Source organism: Cydia pomonella, chromosome 21 (assembly GCF_033807575.1).
Source record: "Cydia pomonella isolate Wapato2018A chromosome 21, ilCydPomo1, whole genome shotgun sequence".
NCBI lineage: Eukaryota > Metazoa > Arthropoda > Insecta > Lepidoptera > Tortricidae > Cydia > Cydia pomonella.
This window is the reverse complement of record NC_084723.1, coordinates 15,271,639-15,291,204: the sequence shown is the minus strand read 5'-3', so window position 1 is coordinate 15,291,204 and position 19,566 is coordinate 15,271,639. Positions and strand designations below refer to the sequence as shown.

The window sequence follows — 19,566 nt, the reverse complement described above, 5'->3', positions numbered from 1 at the left end:
AAAGCTTTTAAATACTTTCAATTAAAACTATAGCAAACATGATCAATCCAGCCGTTTTTGAGTTGTGGCAAAAAGTTTTCTCTTAGTAAAAAGACGTACGTACAATGCGCTGCGAAAGTACTTACTCCCTTACGGTTGTAATATGCCTGATACTTACTAATAGAACCTATTCTGTAAGAATGGTTACTACGGAACCTTACACTGAGGATGGCCCGACATGCTCTCAGCCGATTTTTTCAACTCCATTTTTCAGGACCGTTTTGGTCCCGTTCTGTCATTAAAACAATTACTTTACGAAGTTATCAAGATGTTTAAAAATAAAAAATAAACTTCCCGAGAACGTATTTAAATAGATTTCCCTAATTTGTGGGTTTTGGGGATAATTGTTAGCGTTTTAAGCGTGTTTAAACTCGATGACAGATGGGAGATCGGGAATCGTGAACGCACCCATATGTTTTGGCGGGAAATCATCAATCTGTATTTTTTTAATGAAATTGTGGCTTTCACAATAAATTGAGTTAATAATGCACCTGATGTTCTTTAGGGTCATGCACTATGTCAGAACGGCTATGTGTCATAATGCCCATGGCTAATTAGTCCTCAATAATGACGAAAAGTCCAGGGGCCTACCGCGACCACCGCGGTTCGCAAATTGAGGGCATCTTTCTCTGTCACTCTAATTACGCCTTAATTGGATTAAAAGAGAAAGATGCCCGCTATTTGCGTACTTCGATTTTTGCGGTTATAGGCCAGATCAGACTAAAATTAAAAAAAAAGTATGCATGTGAGATTTGAATACTTTAATTGCTATGAATAATACTTAATTATTGTTTTATATATAAAATAAATTATAATTGTAATCTTAATGATGTGACGTGTAGAATTATTATTTTATAAAGAAATAAATTTAAATTGGTGACCAATAAATATTGAATTGAATTGTATTATTTGTATTGTAATCCGTTTACATAGTTTTATTTCATGACCATGAGTAAATAACTATCTCGTTAACCGAAGACAATATTTTACAGTATTTTCCTAAAACTGTATTCATTTTAACGAGTTAAACATAACAGTATCTGTTTTTCTTTATGTTATTGTAATTTCATGATTACACGAGTGACGATTGTCTGAAAAAATCCTAAAACAAAACCTTAAATTTCAATTAAAACTATAATGAACGTGATAGTCCAGCCGCTTTTGAATTATTGCAAAAAGTTTAAAGACGTACAAAGCGCTGCGCTGTTATGCTTATAATGTACATGATACTTACGTTACTACGCTTTTGCCTATTCAAGAATGTCTTATGGTCTAGTCCTGTGGGGACAAAGTACCGAAGTCGATAAAATCTTTATTCTTCAAAAAAAATGCATAAGAATTCTTGCCAACATTAAAGTTATGGAAATGGAATCTTGCCAGCCATACTTTATTAAATTTAAAATACTTACCTTAACTTCCATGTATATCTTTGAATGCAGTAAATTTGTAAGAAAACATTTTGAACTTTATACCCCAGTAACAGATATTAGAAGAAATAACAGGAATCTTAATAAACTTAAATTGCCCTTCTCGAGAATGAAAATTGTAACGTCTAGCCCTCACTACATGATGATCAAGATATATAATAAGTTACCTAACTTTATAAAAAACCAGGAAAAGACTACTACATTCACTAAACTATTAAAAATATTACTAATAAATAAATGCTATTATTCCCTAAGTGAATATATTAATATTATAGGACATTATTACACAAATTGACTAAGTCCCACAGTAAGCTCAATAAGGCTTGTGTTGAGGGTACTTAGACAACGATATATATAATATATAAATATTTATAAATACTTAAATACATAGAAAACACCCATGACTCAGGAACAAATATCCATGCTCATCACACGAATAAATGCCCTTACCAGGATTTGAACCCGGGACCATCAACTTCGTAGGCAGGGTCACTACCCACTAGGCCAAACCGGTCGTCAATTTTGAAGAGAATACTAATAATTCAATTGATGCTAATACTTATGCTAGAACTCATGTATTTAATTGCAATGTTTAGATTATTGTTTTTTCATTGTTGAAATTAGATTTAGTCCTCTTATATTGCTGTGCCCTTGCAGGGCGTCACATTTCAATTTCAATTTCAATTCAAGTAACCACAAAATGTAACAATACAGGGCTAGCCTAAGACATTACATTTCTTATAACTACACTACTACTAACACATGTACTTCTACACCTTACCTACAATAAAGATTTGACTTTGATTCACTAATAGCCCCCGTTTAGCTTATCGGACAGAATGGTAACTTAAACCCTACACTGAGCATGGCCCACTTGCTTTTGGCTGATCTTTAATAAATTACCTTAATATTTCGTATTGAAGCCGTACTTATACCTATAGTAAAACATTCCTTCGTACGAAACTGATTTGTCACAAGCCACGACACTAATCTTTCCTAAGCAACCAATTACCAATCTCAATCATTTTTTGCCAAAAAAGATTAGTCTAATACGTCATGTCTTCTACATTCTGTAGCAATAAATCAACATGTTAAAAGCCATGACACGTGAAGATATTCCAATTTAGATCTTATGACTATACAATCGTTGGCACTTACCGCCCCTGTTACACGCAGTATAGTTTATCTGTGCCGATTAAGTGGGATTATATTAGAACGACCACCCGCGTAAAATGGCAGCTGTCAAATTTTGCCGCCATTTTTTGCTAATGGGGATTATGTTGATTTAGAATTTTACAAGTTACACGGATTTTTAACTAAATAGGACTTAACGCTTGACGGCTTCATCTTATCAAAACGGTTTGATGTGAAGCAAGGTTTTCATTTGTTTCACTTGGTTTTGTTAATTTATGGGCACAAAATGTTTTATTAGGAACATTGGGTATACTCGTAGAATAAGTTAACACAGTTATTTGTAAAGTCAATGCACAAGTTTCCATCCAGGCTCTAGTTTAGTTTTGTCGACTTGGCTAAGTAGCAAATAATATATTACATTTTTAATTCGCAACACGAGGATTATCATTTTTATGTACTTAAATATTTTGTTTCGACATTAAGGATTGCAATAAGTACAAATTTGTGCGGCAGAGTAATATATTTTTCAATTTTTTCACCACACCAACTGGTAAAGGCCCTCGTCATTGTGAAAAACTAATGAGAAAGTTGATGCAAATTTTGAGTCGGTTCCTTATGTTAGCTGGTAGAATTGACTTTTTTGGATGATACATTTTTAATTAAGTTCATTTGGATTTGATTTGGTTTGATTTTTTTTTTGGTATTTCATAGTTAGTATTTTCCTCGCGTTGATGTGGTGAAAAATGTTGTGTTTCACTCGGAGGCAAAGTTTGTTTAACCCTCGTGCCTTGAAACCCTCGCAACGCTCAAGATTCCAGTTCTCGAACCACTCGCTACGCTTGGGGTGTCAATTTTGGAATCTTTCGCTTGCTCGGGTATCAATATTAGCACGAGCGGTTAAACAACAACTTTGCCCCCTTGTAAAACAAATAACTATATTTTGTTATTAAAGTTCAAAAGGCGCAAATTTCATTTTTTTTTTTAAACGAGTACCTTTGTTAAATTTTCCGCTCCACCAAGCTTCGGCTAAGTACATTCAAGGAAACTGTTAACTGAATGGCATATTTAATTTTCATTGTACAGCGTTGTTGTAACCAGTTGTAACACATTGTTATAAATATAACACAAAGGGGTTGCTACCGTCATCTAGTGGGTGACATAAACATTATTTATGACGTTTGCTACGCCATCTATGTCTCTGTTCACTAACTACGATGAACTACAACGGCTATTGAAAGCCAACTGTTGCAAAAGAATGTCGTTAGATGTCGTAGCGTTCCATTTTACGGTAAAATTTTATTATAAGAGATTCATAATGAAAATTTATTAATTATTTCAACACAACAAACATGCACTTTAATAGCAAATAATACATCGTAAAGTTTGGTAATAAAAAGATACCCTTAGAGTAAGTTATAATTATGAACAAGATGTTAAATAAACATTAAACGAAATAGTTTTTATAATTAAATACATAAACATGATTTCTCAATTTATTATCAATATAATAATTATAAAATAATTTTATGTTATATTAGTAATTTTTCCTCAAAGTTCTGACGTGAAAAGTAAAATCATTGTAGACAGTGCTGCCAACTTCTCGTCGGTGACCGAGATAGATCGGAAATCCACCATTTTCCCTTTGTAGCTAACCGGTGTTCAAAACACGTGCGTACTATCAAGTTACATGGAAAACTGGCGTGTTCCGAGCTAGAAATAACAAATAAACCGTCTGAAAAAGTGCGCCGTGTTTAAGTAGTCAGGTGACGTGTGTAGTAAATCAAAATGAACACCGAAAAGCTGAAGAAATTGCAATCGCAAGTGCGTATCGGCGGTAAGGGCACACCGAGGCGCAAGAAGAAGGTTGTGCACGCCACAGCCGCAACAGACGACAAGAAACTCCAGTCTTCCCTCAAAAAACTGTCAGTAAACACAATCCCTGGCATCGAGGAAGTTAATATGATCAAAGATGACGGCACTGTGATACATTTCAACAACCCTAAAGCGCAGGCCTCGCTCGCGGCAAATACTTTCGCTATCACCGGTCATGGAGAGAACAAGCAGATTGCGGAGATGCTCCCTGGTATCCTGAGTCAGCTCGGACCTGAAGGCCTCAACCAGCTGAAGAGACTGGCGTCCAGCGTGGCCGCGCCAAAGCCGCTCGAGGAAGATGACGAGGTACCAAACCTCGTTGGTAACTTTGATGAGGCGTCGAAACAGGAAGCCAAGGAGGTCGTCGCCGACGACAAGAAGGAGGACAAGAAACCTGAGACAGAAACCAAAGCCGCCGACAAGAAAACCGACTAACTATCCCCATTATGACAGGAGTGATCTAGGTTTTTAATTTTGCTCATTCAAGTGTCTTTATAACAAACACTAGGGTTTCCAAAGCCTAACCAAGTGTCTCAAACATTTATTTTATTATTTAGTATTTGTGTTCCTAAATAAATGTACTTTCAATTAGTGGTTTTGCATTTATTTGAAGTTTTTATGTGTGAAGTGCTAAAAGGGACACTAGTGTGCCTTTGCCTGTACTTAGAAAAAAGGGGACACAGTTTTGTTTTTAAACATTTGACTCCGTGACTTTGGAAATCCTGTATAGAGCCATCCTGTATGAAACGAAAAAGCTTGTCTCTCCTTCAACGCTACTAATATTTCTACTTTAAATTACCGCATAATGGGATATTCTGTCAATCATAGGTCCTAGTTAAGTGTTGTAATAAACCTATTGTTGAGATATTGGCAATATGATAAAAAGTCTATGTATGGCATATATACATTTATTTTTTACACTGCACTGGCATATAGGAATATATTATTATATATTAGTAAAGTAAGGTGAGTGACACACCTTATCATATTTTTAAATGGTATTTTCTAAAGTTGTTGATTCATGTCCGGTTGAAGGAATTTGCTTTCTCATTTTTTAATAGAAGAGAAATAGGTTAAAACAAAAGAATCTTAGTCACCGAAAGCTCGTTAGGTTTCAGAGCTGACATTGTATAATAAAACCATAAAAATTGTAAAATTTAAAAGGTTAGAGTTTTATGAGTGTGTAAGCATGACATTAAAACTTTGATCACTGTAATTTGGACTTTTATTTGAATTTCCTTAAACCATGCCTATTACAACCTTCAGAAACATTGAATTCAAATCAAAAGTAATTTTAAAACTATTCTAGCTCATTTATTGCAATGTAAACAAAGGCAAATGTTTTTTGCATATAAATACTGCAATAAAATTTAAGGTTATTTGATAACTTAACCTTGGCTAATAGTTTAAGTTGTCACTTAACACATGTTGCAAAAATAGTATTCTATGCAATATTTAGCTATTTTAACTCGATTTTTACTAGAATATGTTATTATTGCGTGTCTAAGCGTGGGAACAATATGATTCCCGCCCAAAATGAGGAGGCCATTCGAGGAAATCAAACCGCAAGACAACAGCCTCGATAAGTGGTTATAAACGATTAGATAAAGGGCAAAGCAAAGTTGATATAGGTTGCCTGCTTTTAGCACTTATTTTAGTATGACTCATATTTTTTTCATTTAAGTGTAGTGTGATCGAATTTGCGCACATTTAGCACGCTGACCAAAAAAAAAGACTTCAATTTAAATGTATGCAAACTTTTTATAAGTTAACTATTTTGACAGAAATAATTGGTGGGGCAAGTAAAAGAAATTGTTTTGTGAAAATACTATATTATATTTCAAAGAGTCCAGCAGTATGTTTGTCTAGTTATAAAAAGTAAAATGAAGCATAATTTTTGAAATGTTTTTTTTTGTTTTTAATAATTTGCCGATTCATTTATCGATTAGTAACTTGACCCCTAACATTTCAGGCATCACTATAATCTGTCAAACGCAATATTGCCAGTAGTTCAGATTGCCCAAACCTCGGTTAGATGCAAGAATAAAACAAAAAATGTACCTTTCTCATTATTAAATCCATATATATTTAGTGTTGTGACTTAGTACTCATCGCTATAGTCTAGAGTATTTTATTATATATAAAAGTGAATTTTTCAAACAAATCTAGTGCGAATTTTAATGTTGAAGTGAACATGAGGCCATTATTGGCAATAATTTTGAAACAGTCAGTTGTCAAAGTCAAATCTACAAATATATTTGACATTTTTGTCAACAGGAAGGAAAACACCTATTTATCTTTGTTATTTTCGCTAATTCAATAGATTTCTTAACCATGATCGCTCCGGTCGCTAGGCCCGTCGCACGGCCCTGGACAGACGACCTTCCGAAGTGTCGCAATACATGCGTAGCGTCGTATTTTTCGCGTCTGGGAGGTGGGAATGTCGACTCCAATGATGACTATCTCTGCTTTCATTGCCAGACTGAAGATAACTCGTAAGTTTTGTAATTTTTTAATATTTCAAATCCTAGGTATTAAAAGTACAAGGTACCTTTAGCATAAAGTGCCTCATGTGCATTGATGAATAGGCGTTTTAATCAAATTTAAGTGGTAGGTATAATCCCTCGAGTCCCAGGCGTAGACAACGCAATAAACCTCTGAAGTCCTTGGTAGCCCTGGTTGTTTGGCTTTTCATACATTTTGCGTCTGTGGGACTTAGTGGTAACTTTTCTGTCAATGTGATATCACATCTTCACATCACTGACTCGAGGTAACCACCTCATCTTCGTGGTGGGCAAAAACCAGAGGCCCTCTTTCCCTGCACTAAATCAATTATATAAAAAAATGTGTTAGTGTCCAATGGTAACACAATTCACAGGAGCTTATATGGAGTATTTGAGCCCCACAATGGGTTGGAGGCGGCCCAGTTCATCATGCAGCGGATGGCAGCAGAGCTGCTGTTTCCACCACCGTCTGCGAACAATACTGATGAGGAGGTCAGGGACCGGCTGAGGTACTGCTGTTTTTTTTAATGTTGAGTTTGTTTAAGGTCTATGTGTAGACTAGGGCAAGCTTTAGACTTGACAGCTAAATAAAAGTAGTATACATTTCACTTCTTGACATTATAAAAAGACCATGATTAGATAATAAATCTAATATATAATAAATTTCTTTATTTCGGACTAACTATGTATCAATAGAGTGTTAGTACGACAAGAAAATATCTTAACATAGTGTTAGTATTTACAAATACAAATACTTATGTTTATTTCATTACTTTTTACAGCAGTTCATAGGTACAAATATGTATTAGGTAGGTAAGTAGTCCATCTTAGGTACAATGTGTAGGTAAGTATTTATCTCAACAATGTGCAACAATTTGATTGTGTAAGCAATGAAAAAGGTGCGGGTACAGCTTGCTGGATTTAAACCCGCCCTAGGTCAGCTAATTGAAGAGGTATCTGTATTATTTAGTGAATTGTACAATTGACAAAAAATGAGAACATTTAGTAGGTAACAAGAGTTTTTACGGGGTAATTAACACTGGAATAGAATAATAAGTAACATGTATTGTGTATCATGGAGTTAGTAATTACCTAAAAGTTAACTTTTGAATGCATCCCTCACCGGGTTGTCACGTGTATATCCTGGAATTCCTTTTGATGATTTATATCCAACTTTTTAAGCCTAGATTTGAACTGTTCAACTATTTATACATAGAATTTAATTTAAATTTGACATGCCAATTTATAATACATATACCTACACTACTACAGCATAGTATCAATATTATAAATTGTGCTACATTTTTAATTTGCTCAGTTCAGTGCCTTAAGATCGGACAATCGAATCTATTAGCAATTTCTTTTAGATGTACCTACACTAGCAGTCTTCACAGTATTCATTTATGGTTCAAAGTTATAGATACTGAAATTGCATACATATACAGAAGTCAAATTACTAGTCTAAGGGAGCAATAAAAATTAATGGACAAACTATTCATATTGTGTAAGCATAAATCAAAAGAAATTGAAGCTTCTACACCCGAACAAGCTGTTGCCAGTAAAGCAAGATCGAAGAAGATGAACTCATGTGATATGCCCTACTGAGTTTAAAAAGTTGCCAGTGTCAATCACCCCGGCTTCTTTAGCTTGTTTTAAAAGTAAAGTTGGCTTCTCAAGCACACATTATACAGCATCAACGAATTCTTTAAAGCTTTAGTTATGATTTATACCACTTATACCCAGAGTATATTATAATTAATTATATTAATTATTATTATATAATTCATTTTTATTCAATATTTTTTGTAAATAATTGACATGTAGTTTACAAATTATACAATAAATGATTATGTTAAAAAAATATGCTTTCCTTGCTCTACTTATATTAATGTTTTATTTTCATTGTCACATTTCAGGAATGCTTTTAGCTCTGTAGAAAAAGCCTACATTGAGAACTATGACAGCATGATCGCTGAGAGAACCAGCTTGCAGTACCAGCTGCAGACTCTTACTGAGTCACAGGTAAGATAACTGTTTGTCTTTCTGAAGTCAACTAATATAGCTCTTGGGGCAAGAAAGTGCCCTACTATAGTGCCGAGTTTCTTGCCGGTCCCATGCACATAGGCCAATTAACTATCTCTACAGTATCAGTGGAAAGCCAATGCAGCGAGTGTCTTCGCTGCCGATTTGTCAACTCGTGATCACGTTATTGGTGTCTGCAAGAAAGCATTTCGTAACCTCGGTTTCTTGATGCGACAAGCAAAGGACTTCACGAACATCGCAGCGATCCGAGAAGTGTATGATGCCCTCATGAGAAGGCACCTTGAATGTAACGCGAGAATTTGGAGTCCACACGAAGCTAAAACAAAATCATAATGGAACGCATTCAAAATAAATATGTTAGGCGTAATATATCCGGGGTATCCCTTGCTGTATCCCACGCTGTTCGTGCTGGGAATAATAGGGTATAGCAAGCTAGAGGTGAGGCGGGAAATTGCCCTCGATGCCCTCGATGCCCTAGTCAACGATATATATAATATAATACATAGAAAACATCCATGCTCATCATACGAATAAATGCCCTTACCCTGATTTGAACCCGGGACCATCGGCTTCATAGGCCACTAGGCCAGACAGGTCGTCAAAATTAGAAATAAGGTAAGCGATTTTGGCGGCAAATAAGAAACAATTATAAATCGTATACGATCATTCACATTATTTTGCTTTCATAAGTAATAGTAAATTATTAAAATAAAAAATGTTTTTCAATAAAAAGACATGTCAAGATTGTTCTGATTGTTTACCTTTTTTCTGTCGCTAAAAAAACGAACTAGATTTTATTAGATAAATTGTACAGCACCGGAATCAGAGGAGTGGCTCATAAATGGTTCAAATCCTACCTCAGTAACCGCGTTCAATTAGTCCAAATAGAACATACCGATTTTGAGACAGGTCAAATAAAACATTTCAGATCCGATAAAGTCACCCAGACAGGCTCGATCCCCCAAGGTAGTGTCTTGGGATGTATTTTGTTCCTAATCTATATAAATGATTTACCGAATGCAATAGAAGAGCAAAGCGCTCTCTTCGCAGATGACGTTTCTGTGTTGTTCTCGTGCTCTGATACAAATGAAGCTGAAAATAAACTGACAGTAACAATGAAAAAAATCGAAAACTGGTTGGATATTCATAATCTGCAACTAAATATAGAAAAAAACCAAAATAATCCAATTCAAACCTTACCAAAAACCGGCATTACCAATTATTTTTAATTACAATAATATAAAATTGGAATCTGTAGATTCAGCTACTGTACTGGGTATCGATCTAGACACTAACATGAACTGGAAATCACACATCCAGAGACTGTCCAAAAAGCTGTCCTCCTTTATATACGCACTACAACATCTCAAACGGGCGACCGACTTCCAAACTGCCCTTTCCGTATACTATGCATACGCGTATTCAAGAATGACTTATGGTCTCGTATTATGGGGGAATAGCAATGACATAGATAAGATCTTCATTCTCCAAAAGAGATGTATTAGAATATTAACAAATACTGATCAAATGGAATCGTATAGACCTCTTTTCAAGAAACTCCAAATACTTACTCTACCGTCAATGTATATCCTTGAATCATGCAAATTTGTTAAAAAACATGCAGAGTTGTTTACTCCGACAGCAGCGAAAATCAAAAGGAACAATCGAAACTTAAATAAACTTCAATTACCCCTCTCAAAGCTAAAACTAGTTACATCCAGCCCTCACTATATGTTAATTAAAATATACAACCACTTACCGAACTCCCTAAAAAATATTGAAAAATTACCGATGTTTAATAAAAATTTAAAAACCTTTTTAGTCAGCAAATGTTATTATAGTGTACATGAATTTTTGAATGATAAATTTGATTAATAATGTTAATATATGCATGTTAGTTTTAAGTATATTGCTGTGCCCTTGCAGGGTGTCACATATGAACCCACCTACTTATAAGCTCCACCTAATAATGTGTAATGTGATATGCAATAAACATTTTGAATCTTTGAATCTTTGAACTATGGGACAATTGGGTACTTGACACATGTTAAATATTATAACAAAATTTAGTTAAATGAATAGAAAATGAGCCATCTATTATAAAAAAGTGGAATTTAAAAAATTATATTGAGATTATAAAAAAAAAACAAGGCTCCGAAGTCACAAAAAAAAAAAAATTGTCTTTCAAACATAGAAAAGAAATGGCACTATTCGATTCCTTACATTTTATTGAAAAATAAATTGTATTACTACTATACACATAAAATTTCAGGGTCTAAATGGCAATTTCCTTCATCTTCCATACATTTAGGACAGACTTATATGATGTGACGTCACATCATATTATCATTTTGTTAGAGGCGTTTCAATCGTCGATTGCGAGCGTCAGACTTTAACTCTCATTTCTGACCTTTGTGTTGCTTAAATGCCATGAGTCCTATATAGACACATCCTCAGGAAAATCAAAATCGTTTGACATTATTTACAAAAAACAGTCAAGTAACCAATTGTGCCTGTCTAGATAAAGAAATAGCGGCCCTTCTGCATTGCTATAACCATGGAGGATTTAACAACGTGGCCTTTAAGAGCTGACCCCTCTGTTGAAAACCTCGGCCAATGGTCATATGTATTGTATGGACTGATGTTTATCTGACATGGCTATTTGTACGTTATGAATAAATAGCCATACATATGACGTGCCCTGCCCCCGCAAAAATCTGCAGACTGTTTTGTACAGAACATTACAGACAAGGCGTCTCTAGTTGTTAAATCCTCCAAGGCAGTCCCTTACACTACTTTTGTATTCTGTCGCAGTGAACCATGAGGACATTTGACCCATTTTGGCACACGTTTTTTGTGGAAATTAGTTAACATTGGAATTAAAGTGAACATGTTCACCTAAACAGTTGCATTATCTAGTTATTGGCACAGCATTTTAAATGTAGATTTTTTCGATATTTCCTGTATTTCCAATATTTATTACATGCTTCAGGCGGTGGAGGCGATCCTGGCGCGGCTGAAGGAGATTGACCGACATTTGTCGGGCGGCGCCACTGTCGTTATAGCTCTAGTGCATAACAACAAGCTGTTTTGTGCCAATGTAAGTGTCAAATATTATATAGAAAATATATGATTAAAAATTTAAATATTTTAAATTTTTGAATATGTTATATGATTTAAAATCATAGTCGAAAATCGCTCGACAAATATCACTCCGTACCGAGAAATGTCATTAAGAGCTCGCGTTGGCGGACCGGCGCAGTATATTCCACGAAGTGGTTTATTTCTAAATATTACAATAATTAAATAATAAATAAATATTATACGACATTATTACATAAATAATATTGATAATATTGTAATATAATAATATTGTATTTGATAATTAAACAATATAAAAATATCGCGTTATTCCCACTAGTTACCACCAAGTTGTTACCAGTGGTAACTACTGGGATTTTTTTTCCCACCTTTTACCACTGGTAACTGCTGGGAAAAAAGAATCCCACTAGTTACCACCAACTCGGTTTGGTTTAATTGGACTTTTAATTAATTATTGATTATAGCACTCTCTATACATATATACTGTTTTTATTACTATTGAACGCTAACCAAATTTTGGTGGTAACTACTGGAAAACCACCTAACCAAACCAAGTTGGTGGTTAAAAATTCCCAGTAGTTACCACTGGTAACAACTTGGTGGGAACTAGTGGGAATAACCCAAAATATCGGGTTGCACTCCGGGAGTGCCGGCAGAAGTGAAAACTTGAACACTAACGTTGTGCAATTTTGATATTTTGGAGAAATTGAGTAGCAGTTTTATAAAAAGAGATAATTCTCTATTATACCTAAGTAAATCAATTTGAGTGTGGAAGATATTTTGAAATGCGAATTTTAGTGTTAATATATAACATACCTATACAGAGTAATTCATGAGACGTGAGCAGGACTACAACCTATACAATCAGTAAATATTAATGAATCGTTCACCATCATATATCAAGTAAAACAATCACGCTACATTTCTGTTATTTAACTTTTTGGCGAGGAAAAATTTGAGTATCTACAATCATGGACACCCAACAACACAAAGAGAAAATACAACACAATTAACAAAGATTAAACCTCTTTAATCGTTATGACAGCACTTTGATTATGAAGAAAATAAAATGTCACACTTGAATGAGATACGATTTTTATAAAGTAACCAGGCTTCAATGACATTAAATTTGCACCAGTGACCTCACGTGTCTTTCTTACTTATTCTCAATCTGACGGTCACGTGACCCCTGACGCGACAAACAGTTTTTCCCCATCACCATCACAAAAAGTGCACAGCGCCGCTAAAGAAGTTTTCACTTCAAAAATAGAATCTTTTAATTTAAATTTGATGTGACCTATAAATTTTCCATCTGTTGATGCTTTCTAAACCATTTCTTAACAAAAATTGATATTCACAAAGATTTTTTTTTTGTTTTTGTGCACACTATACCTACTCTGTTTTATTCGATCCAACAGCACCCGACTATCTCAGAGCCAAATTTCATTTTATAACTGCCCGAACAGGTTGCACCCTTCGCGAGTCCCGTAGTCTCGCTTACTGTTCCTTGTCATAGTTCTGGTTTTGTCTCTAACTCCTTCACCGTTCAGGCGATCCGGCTTTGGAATGATCTCCCACTCAACATCAGACAGGCTCAAACCAACACTTTTTCGACAAGCTCTCTGGTTAATTGTCCTTCGTAGTCATAGTATTTTTTGCACTGGGTACATAAATTAATATATATGTATGTATATTTAATAAAATTATAGTATATTTATGTAAGTTTATTACCGTTAGTATATATTATTTATCGCTATTTTGCTTGTTTTAAGTTACTTATTCTGTTTTTTTTTTGTTTAATGCCTGCACGCACTACTGTTTATGTTTAGCCTGATGGTTGACTGGTAGAGAATGCATTTAGGCATTAAGTTCGCCATTTGTACTTTATTTGTTATATTGTGCAATAAAGTTTAAATAAATAAATAAATCTGAAATAGACGTGGATTATCAAAGAAAACTTTGTAGCCACAGTAAATTTACCTACTGCCATCTTTCGACAAGTGATTCAAACGTCATTTTACTTTGATCTTTATTCTTTCACTGATATGTCTTAAATCTTTGTTAAATATCAAAAAGTGGCGCCATTTAATAGGCCAAAGGTATGGCGGCATCGTTTCGAGCGATGGCAATGCCCGATAAGATGGCGCCACTTTTTGATATTTAACACATATCAGCGAAAGAATAAGGATCAACGTCAAATGGCGTTCTAAAAGTTTTGATCATGTGTCGAAAGATGGCAGTAAATTTACTGTGGCTACAACATTTTCTTTGACAATCCACCTCTCTTTCAAATTCTCTTTGATATTTATTAGGTTGGTTGCTGCCGAGCTTTACTTTGTCGAACGGACGCCAACTCAGTACTGCGAGTGGTGCAGCTGACAGCAGACCACAGTCTGTCCAATGAGGATGAGTTGCTACGGCTGAGGCAACTGGGGTTGGACACTAACAAATTGAGGAATGGTAAGTGTAAATGGCAATGTGTAATAGTATTATGGTTCGTGTCATCGAAGATAATTTGAAATAGAGGTTGTCATGGAAAACTTTGTAGCCACAGTAAATTTACTGCCATCTTTCGACACATGATTAACACTTTTAGAACGCCAGTTGACTGGGATCCTTATTCTTTCGCAGATATGTGTTAAATTTGATAAACATCAAGTTTTTAACATGTGTTGAAAGATGGCAGAAATTTACTGTAGCTATAGGTAAAAAACTTAAGCAAGTCCCCTGTTGTATGTAGGTGTGACGTGTTCGAATAGACATTTGTTTTGTTTGTGTGTCTTTTAGACATGTATTGTCTGTTCGAACACGTCACAACTACATACAATAGAGGTGACTTACTTAAGTTTTTTACCTATACAAAGTTTCATTTGACAATCTCCCTCTATTTAAAATTCTCTTTGCTAATATGTAGTAGGTATCTTTTAAAATTCCTCTATAGAAAAAAATAATTTGCAGGTATGTATGTGGGTAACCAGGCTGGTACGCGCTGTTTGGGCAATTATCTGGTGAAGGTGAGTTAAAGAAATGGTTGCGTGTATTGTGATTTTTCGTTAATGGTTTAATTTTGGAATTTGAAAAAAAAAAAGAATTTACGTGGGTGGGTTTTTTTTTAATGGGGCACTGAGAGCAGCTTTTTCTAACTTTTTAAATATTATTGACGTTTATAGATTTACAGTTAGTGGCACTATATATTTTTACAACATCTGTAAATGGTAGTTAGAAGTTAAAAAGTTAGGAATGGTTTTTTAAGATCATGATGTAGTAGCACGGGGTCTGGAAGCTATCTTTGGTGCTTCATTTAAAAAACTTACTATTAATTGCTTTTTTTTTCTAAAATATAGCGAAAGTTTTAATGGGGATAGATATCAGCGCAACTGATCTGTGAAGCAGGGATCGGAAACCGGTATTTTTTGTATGGGAACGAAAACGGTATTTTTTCGTTCTTTGTTAATTACTTCATTTCTAATTAGGCAGTCTAATAATACGAAGTCGTTATCTGAAAACACAACTGAGTCCTACATTTAGAGTATAAAATAAACCGAAATAAATGGTTATTTCGATGTTTTTGCAAAAAACCGGTTCCGATCCCTGCTGTGAAGTATGTTACCTTTAGGGCCACCCCCACACTAGCGTCTCCCGAGCGTCGGCGTCTAGTCAACTTTATGGCTGCTGCTCGACGCAACGTTGGCGCAACTGCGCAGCGTCGCCATTTTCCATAGCGCCGACTGGACGCCGACGCTCAAGACGCTAGTGTGAGGTGGATCGTAGGCAGTGCTTATCAAGCGGACGTAAAAAGAGTGCTTATAGTCTTAAAAATATTCGAATATCTATGAATGTAAATATTTTTATGGCTGTAAGTACTATACTATTCCTGTCCCTATGGAAATGAATATTTTTAGGGCTGTATGCACTATTTTATGTCCGCTTAACAAGTTTTGTTAAAGTTTTACTCCCATAGTCCCGATCACTGATCGTAGGCCGCGGACTGGACGCAAGCGGCGCGGTGGGCAGGGCGGCGAGCACGTAAGAGAAAATCTGGACGATACCGGCGGCCGCTTGCCGCGCCGCTCGTCGCGTGCGTCCAGTCCGGGGCGTTACTCCAGTGGCGTCGCTATTATAGGCGAGGGCGAAGCGGCCTCGCACTCAGGGGGGCCTACACGAGTCAATTTTGTTACGTCGGGAAATACACATTGAAAGACTAGGGCCCCTTGGCGACTTCGCCCCCGGCTAGACGAGTGCGGCGGCTGCTGAGTGCGGTGTGCCCGCGCAGGGGCTGCACAAGGCGTTCCCGGCGCTGGCCGGCGCGCGCGCCGCGCCCGTGGCGCCGCAGCCCGAGCTGCACGGGCCCGTCGCCATCGACGACTCCTGCAGGTACAACTTACCGCTACCTTTTTCTTTACACTGATTTAAACTCTATTTTTTAGGGTCCCGTACCTCAAAAAAAAAACAAGTTTGCCTTACCGACCCAATGAAACACTTAGGTTTATTTAATTCCCCTTTTTTCAAAATTTGCAAAACAAAGAGATGTGATCTCAAACAAAAACATTTGGCAAAGTAATCTCTAAAATGACAACCTCTCTTTTTACTCAACACAGATATTTATTAAAGTTTAAAACACATGTAGGTAAATACACCATAAAGTGACCCGAGGGCTAGCCAACATCTCCTCGACACCTAGTATGTCGCCAACCTTCTGAACACACTGCAAATTTTTATTAATTTCTCTTTTTTTATGTTCCTTTAATCCTTTGAATGCAAAATCTATCGTGCGAGGTGCGTCATTGTTAGCGTTGTCGAAATGCACAATAGTACATTACGATACAAGTGCGAAAAATAAGAAATTCAAAACGAGTGGCGATAAATTAAAACACGACCGAAGGGAGTGTTTTATATCGACACGAGTTGCGAATTACCTATTCGCACATGTATCGTACAACGTTTTACAGTACATGTGGCCCTTTAAATGTTCGACACAGTAACGTAATATGCTAATTTTCGTACTAGTGCGCTAAAGTAGCACCATATGTACTGTAATAGTTATTTGTTTGACAAGGAGGCAAAATCAATCAATCAATCAAAACTTTATTGATAAAATATAGTTATTTTACATGTCAATTCATTATATCTATTTAATCGCACATTATTATTTTATAGATGAAAACATTATTTACACAAATATAAAGTTGTTGTTTAACTGCTCGTGTCAATATTGATACCCGAGCAAGCGAAAGATTCCGAAATTGAACCACGAGCGCAGCAACTGGTTCAAAAAGTGGAATCTTGAGCGTTGCGAAGGTTTCAAGGCACGAGAGTTAAACAAATTTTGCCACCGAGTGAAACATCCTATCTTAAAGCCGGCATCGCACTTACAACCCCTCTAGTGTTGCATGTGTCCATGGACGGCGGTAATCGCTTACCATCAGGTGATCCGTCTGTTTGTTTGCCTCCTGTATCATAACGCATATCTGAAGCTAAATATATCTTGTTTAGGTGATATTGTCAGCGAAGATAAAAGCTTTAAATTTCTTGGTATAGATTTGGATGAGCATTTAACCTTTAATGTGCATGTTGATAGTGTTTGTAGTAAAATAAATAAATTTATATTCCCGTTGAGGAAACTCAGACAAACAGTATCTCGAGAATCAGCATTACTGGCATATCATAGCTACATTATGTCTACACTCAGATATGGTATAATAGTATGGGGTAGCTCATTTGATGTGCAAAGGGCGTTTATAATGCAAAAGAGATGTATAAGAGCCATCTTCACACTGACACAAATGGAATCCTGTAAGCCAGTAATGCAAAAGAATAAATTGTTATCTCTGCCATCTTTGTACATATTTGAAATGGCTCTCTTTGTTCGCCTTAATGAAACTTATTTTAAAAAAAACAGTGATATGATAAGTTACAATGACCGTATTTCTAGACAGCGCAATCTACTGTTTTTGCCAAAAACTTGTCTCAAACAAACAGCTAGAAGTTCGTTTTATATGTGCATAAAAATATTTAACAGGTTGCCAGCTGACATAAAAGACCTTCCGATCAACAAGTTTAAAAAAAAATTATTTTTATGGCTTTGTGACATGTGTTTTTATTCCATACATTAATACTTTGATTATGAAATTGAACAGTTATAGAAATTTGAAATTGTAATAAATCGCTGCATGATTTTTCTAATGTTAATAATTAATCTGACATGTTATTTTTAATATTTTCATGTTATTTTATGTTATAGTGCGACTATATCTACCTTAAATTTGCATGCTACAATAAGCAGAGTATGGTTGGACTAAAATATATTATTGTACACCTTTGTAAACCCATATTCAGCAAATAAATAAATACAAAATACAAATACAAAATTTTAACTGTAAAATATCAAACCAAATCAAATCCAAATGAACGTAATAAAAAATATATCATTCGATATCATCATTTAACAGTCAATTCTGCCAGCCAACATAAGGAAACAACTCAAAATTGCATCAGATTACTCTGCCACAGATGTGGATAAAATGCAACTTTACCAGTTGGTGTGGTGAAAAGGTTAATATTGTAGCCGCACGCGTTAGTTGACATCTTTGAAGGTGAGTTATTCAAATTCATATACTATTTATTTCCAGATTCCTGGTTCTCGTCAGCTCGGGAGTCTACAAACGCATAGCTGAGGTGAAAGGCAGCAGCGAACAAGCCAACAAGCAGCTCGCCCAGATCATAGTCGAGAACTTCCGCTCCCAGACCAACTTCAAAAAAGTCAGCCAATCCGCTCTCGATGAGATCGAACAAGAATTTGTCTCATATTGTATTAAGAATAACTTAACACCAAAATCTAACACACATATGACTTTACTTATAAGGAATTTTAATTTTATTCAAATCGATCCGGAGCCTAGTTTGGTTCCGAAGCACCAGAATCCATCGGTTCGCTTTAATCCTATAGTTCAATCTAAGTCGAACACTTTACTGAACGAGTTGGACTCTGAAATTTACTCGTCTGAAGCGACAGAATCTAATGTGGATACGAATAGGTCCACGGAGTCAAGTTCTGACATAGAAACTGGAAGGCAGTATGATCGAGATAGAAAGATAAAGGGTTACGTGGATTTCTCGTGTTATTATGAAAATGTTGAGAAGGCAAGGAAAAATGGGACTTTGCCCAGTTTTATTGAATGATTTGAAATTCGTTTTTAGCAGTCTGTGCCTTAATACAATTTTTACAAGTTAAGATTTAAGTATACTTTATTTGAAAAACACCAAGAATGCTTGTAACTGTTATAGCATACGCAGTCAACATCACACAAGCCATCATCATTGGTGAAATTAGCAAACTGAAATCTTAAAGGATACTTTGAGAGCGTACAATATTTGATTTATATGCGTTCTTGGCGTTTATATTTTGGGTATCAATAAATGTGTTTTTACCCTATTTAAGTATTTAT

General features: G+C 35.5%; 2 protein-coding genes across 2 annotated transcripts; both read left to right on the top strand.

Moving 5' to 3' along the window:
• Positions 1-4,212: 4,212 nt before the first annotated feature.
• Positions 4,213-5,688, top strand: LOC133529511 (transcription factor BTF3 homolog 4). Its single transcript, XM_061867236.1, has one exon. The coding sequence runs from the start codon at positions 4,386-4,388 to the stop codon at positions 4,905-4,907; it is 522 nt and encodes a 173-aa protein (XP_061723220.1). The 5' UTR covers positions 4,213-4,385; the 3' UTR covers positions 4,908-5,688.
• Positions 5,689-6,653: 965 nt separating this feature from the next.
• Positions 6,654-19,502, top strand: LOC133529807 (TGF-beta-activated kinase 1 and MAP3K7-binding protein 1-like). The gene is made up of 8 exons (XM_061867618.1): positions 6,654-6,967; positions 7,351-7,485; positions 8,893-8,998; positions 12,012-12,119; positions 14,434-14,581; positions 15,080-15,135; positions 16,395-16,495; positions 18,751-19,502. The coding sequence occupies exons 1-8, from the start codon at positions 6,807-6,809 to the stop codon at positions 19,298-19,300; spliced, it is 1,365 nt and encodes a 454-aa protein (XP_061723602.1). The 5' UTR covers positions 6,654-6,806; the 3' UTR covers positions 19,301-19,502.
• Positions 19,503-19,566: the final 64 nt, after the last annotated feature.

Coding starts and splice junctions, on each gene's coding strand:
- LOC133529511 (XM_061867236.1), top strand. CDS start 4,386: ATGAACACCGAAAAGCTGAAGAAATTGCAATCGCAAGTGCGTATCGGC.
- LOC133529807 (XM_061867618.1), top strand. CDS start 6,807: ATGATCGCTCCGGTCGCTAGGCCCGTCGCACGGCCCTGGACAGACGAC. Junction 7,486..8,892: donor GAGGTCAGGGACCGGCTGAG/GTACTGCTGTTT, acceptor GTCACATTTCAG/GAATGCTTTTAGCTCTGTAG. Junction 15,136..16,394: donor TGGGCAATTATCTGGTGAAG/GTGAGTTAAAGA, acceptor GTGCCCGCGCAG/GGGCTGCACAAGGCGTTCCC.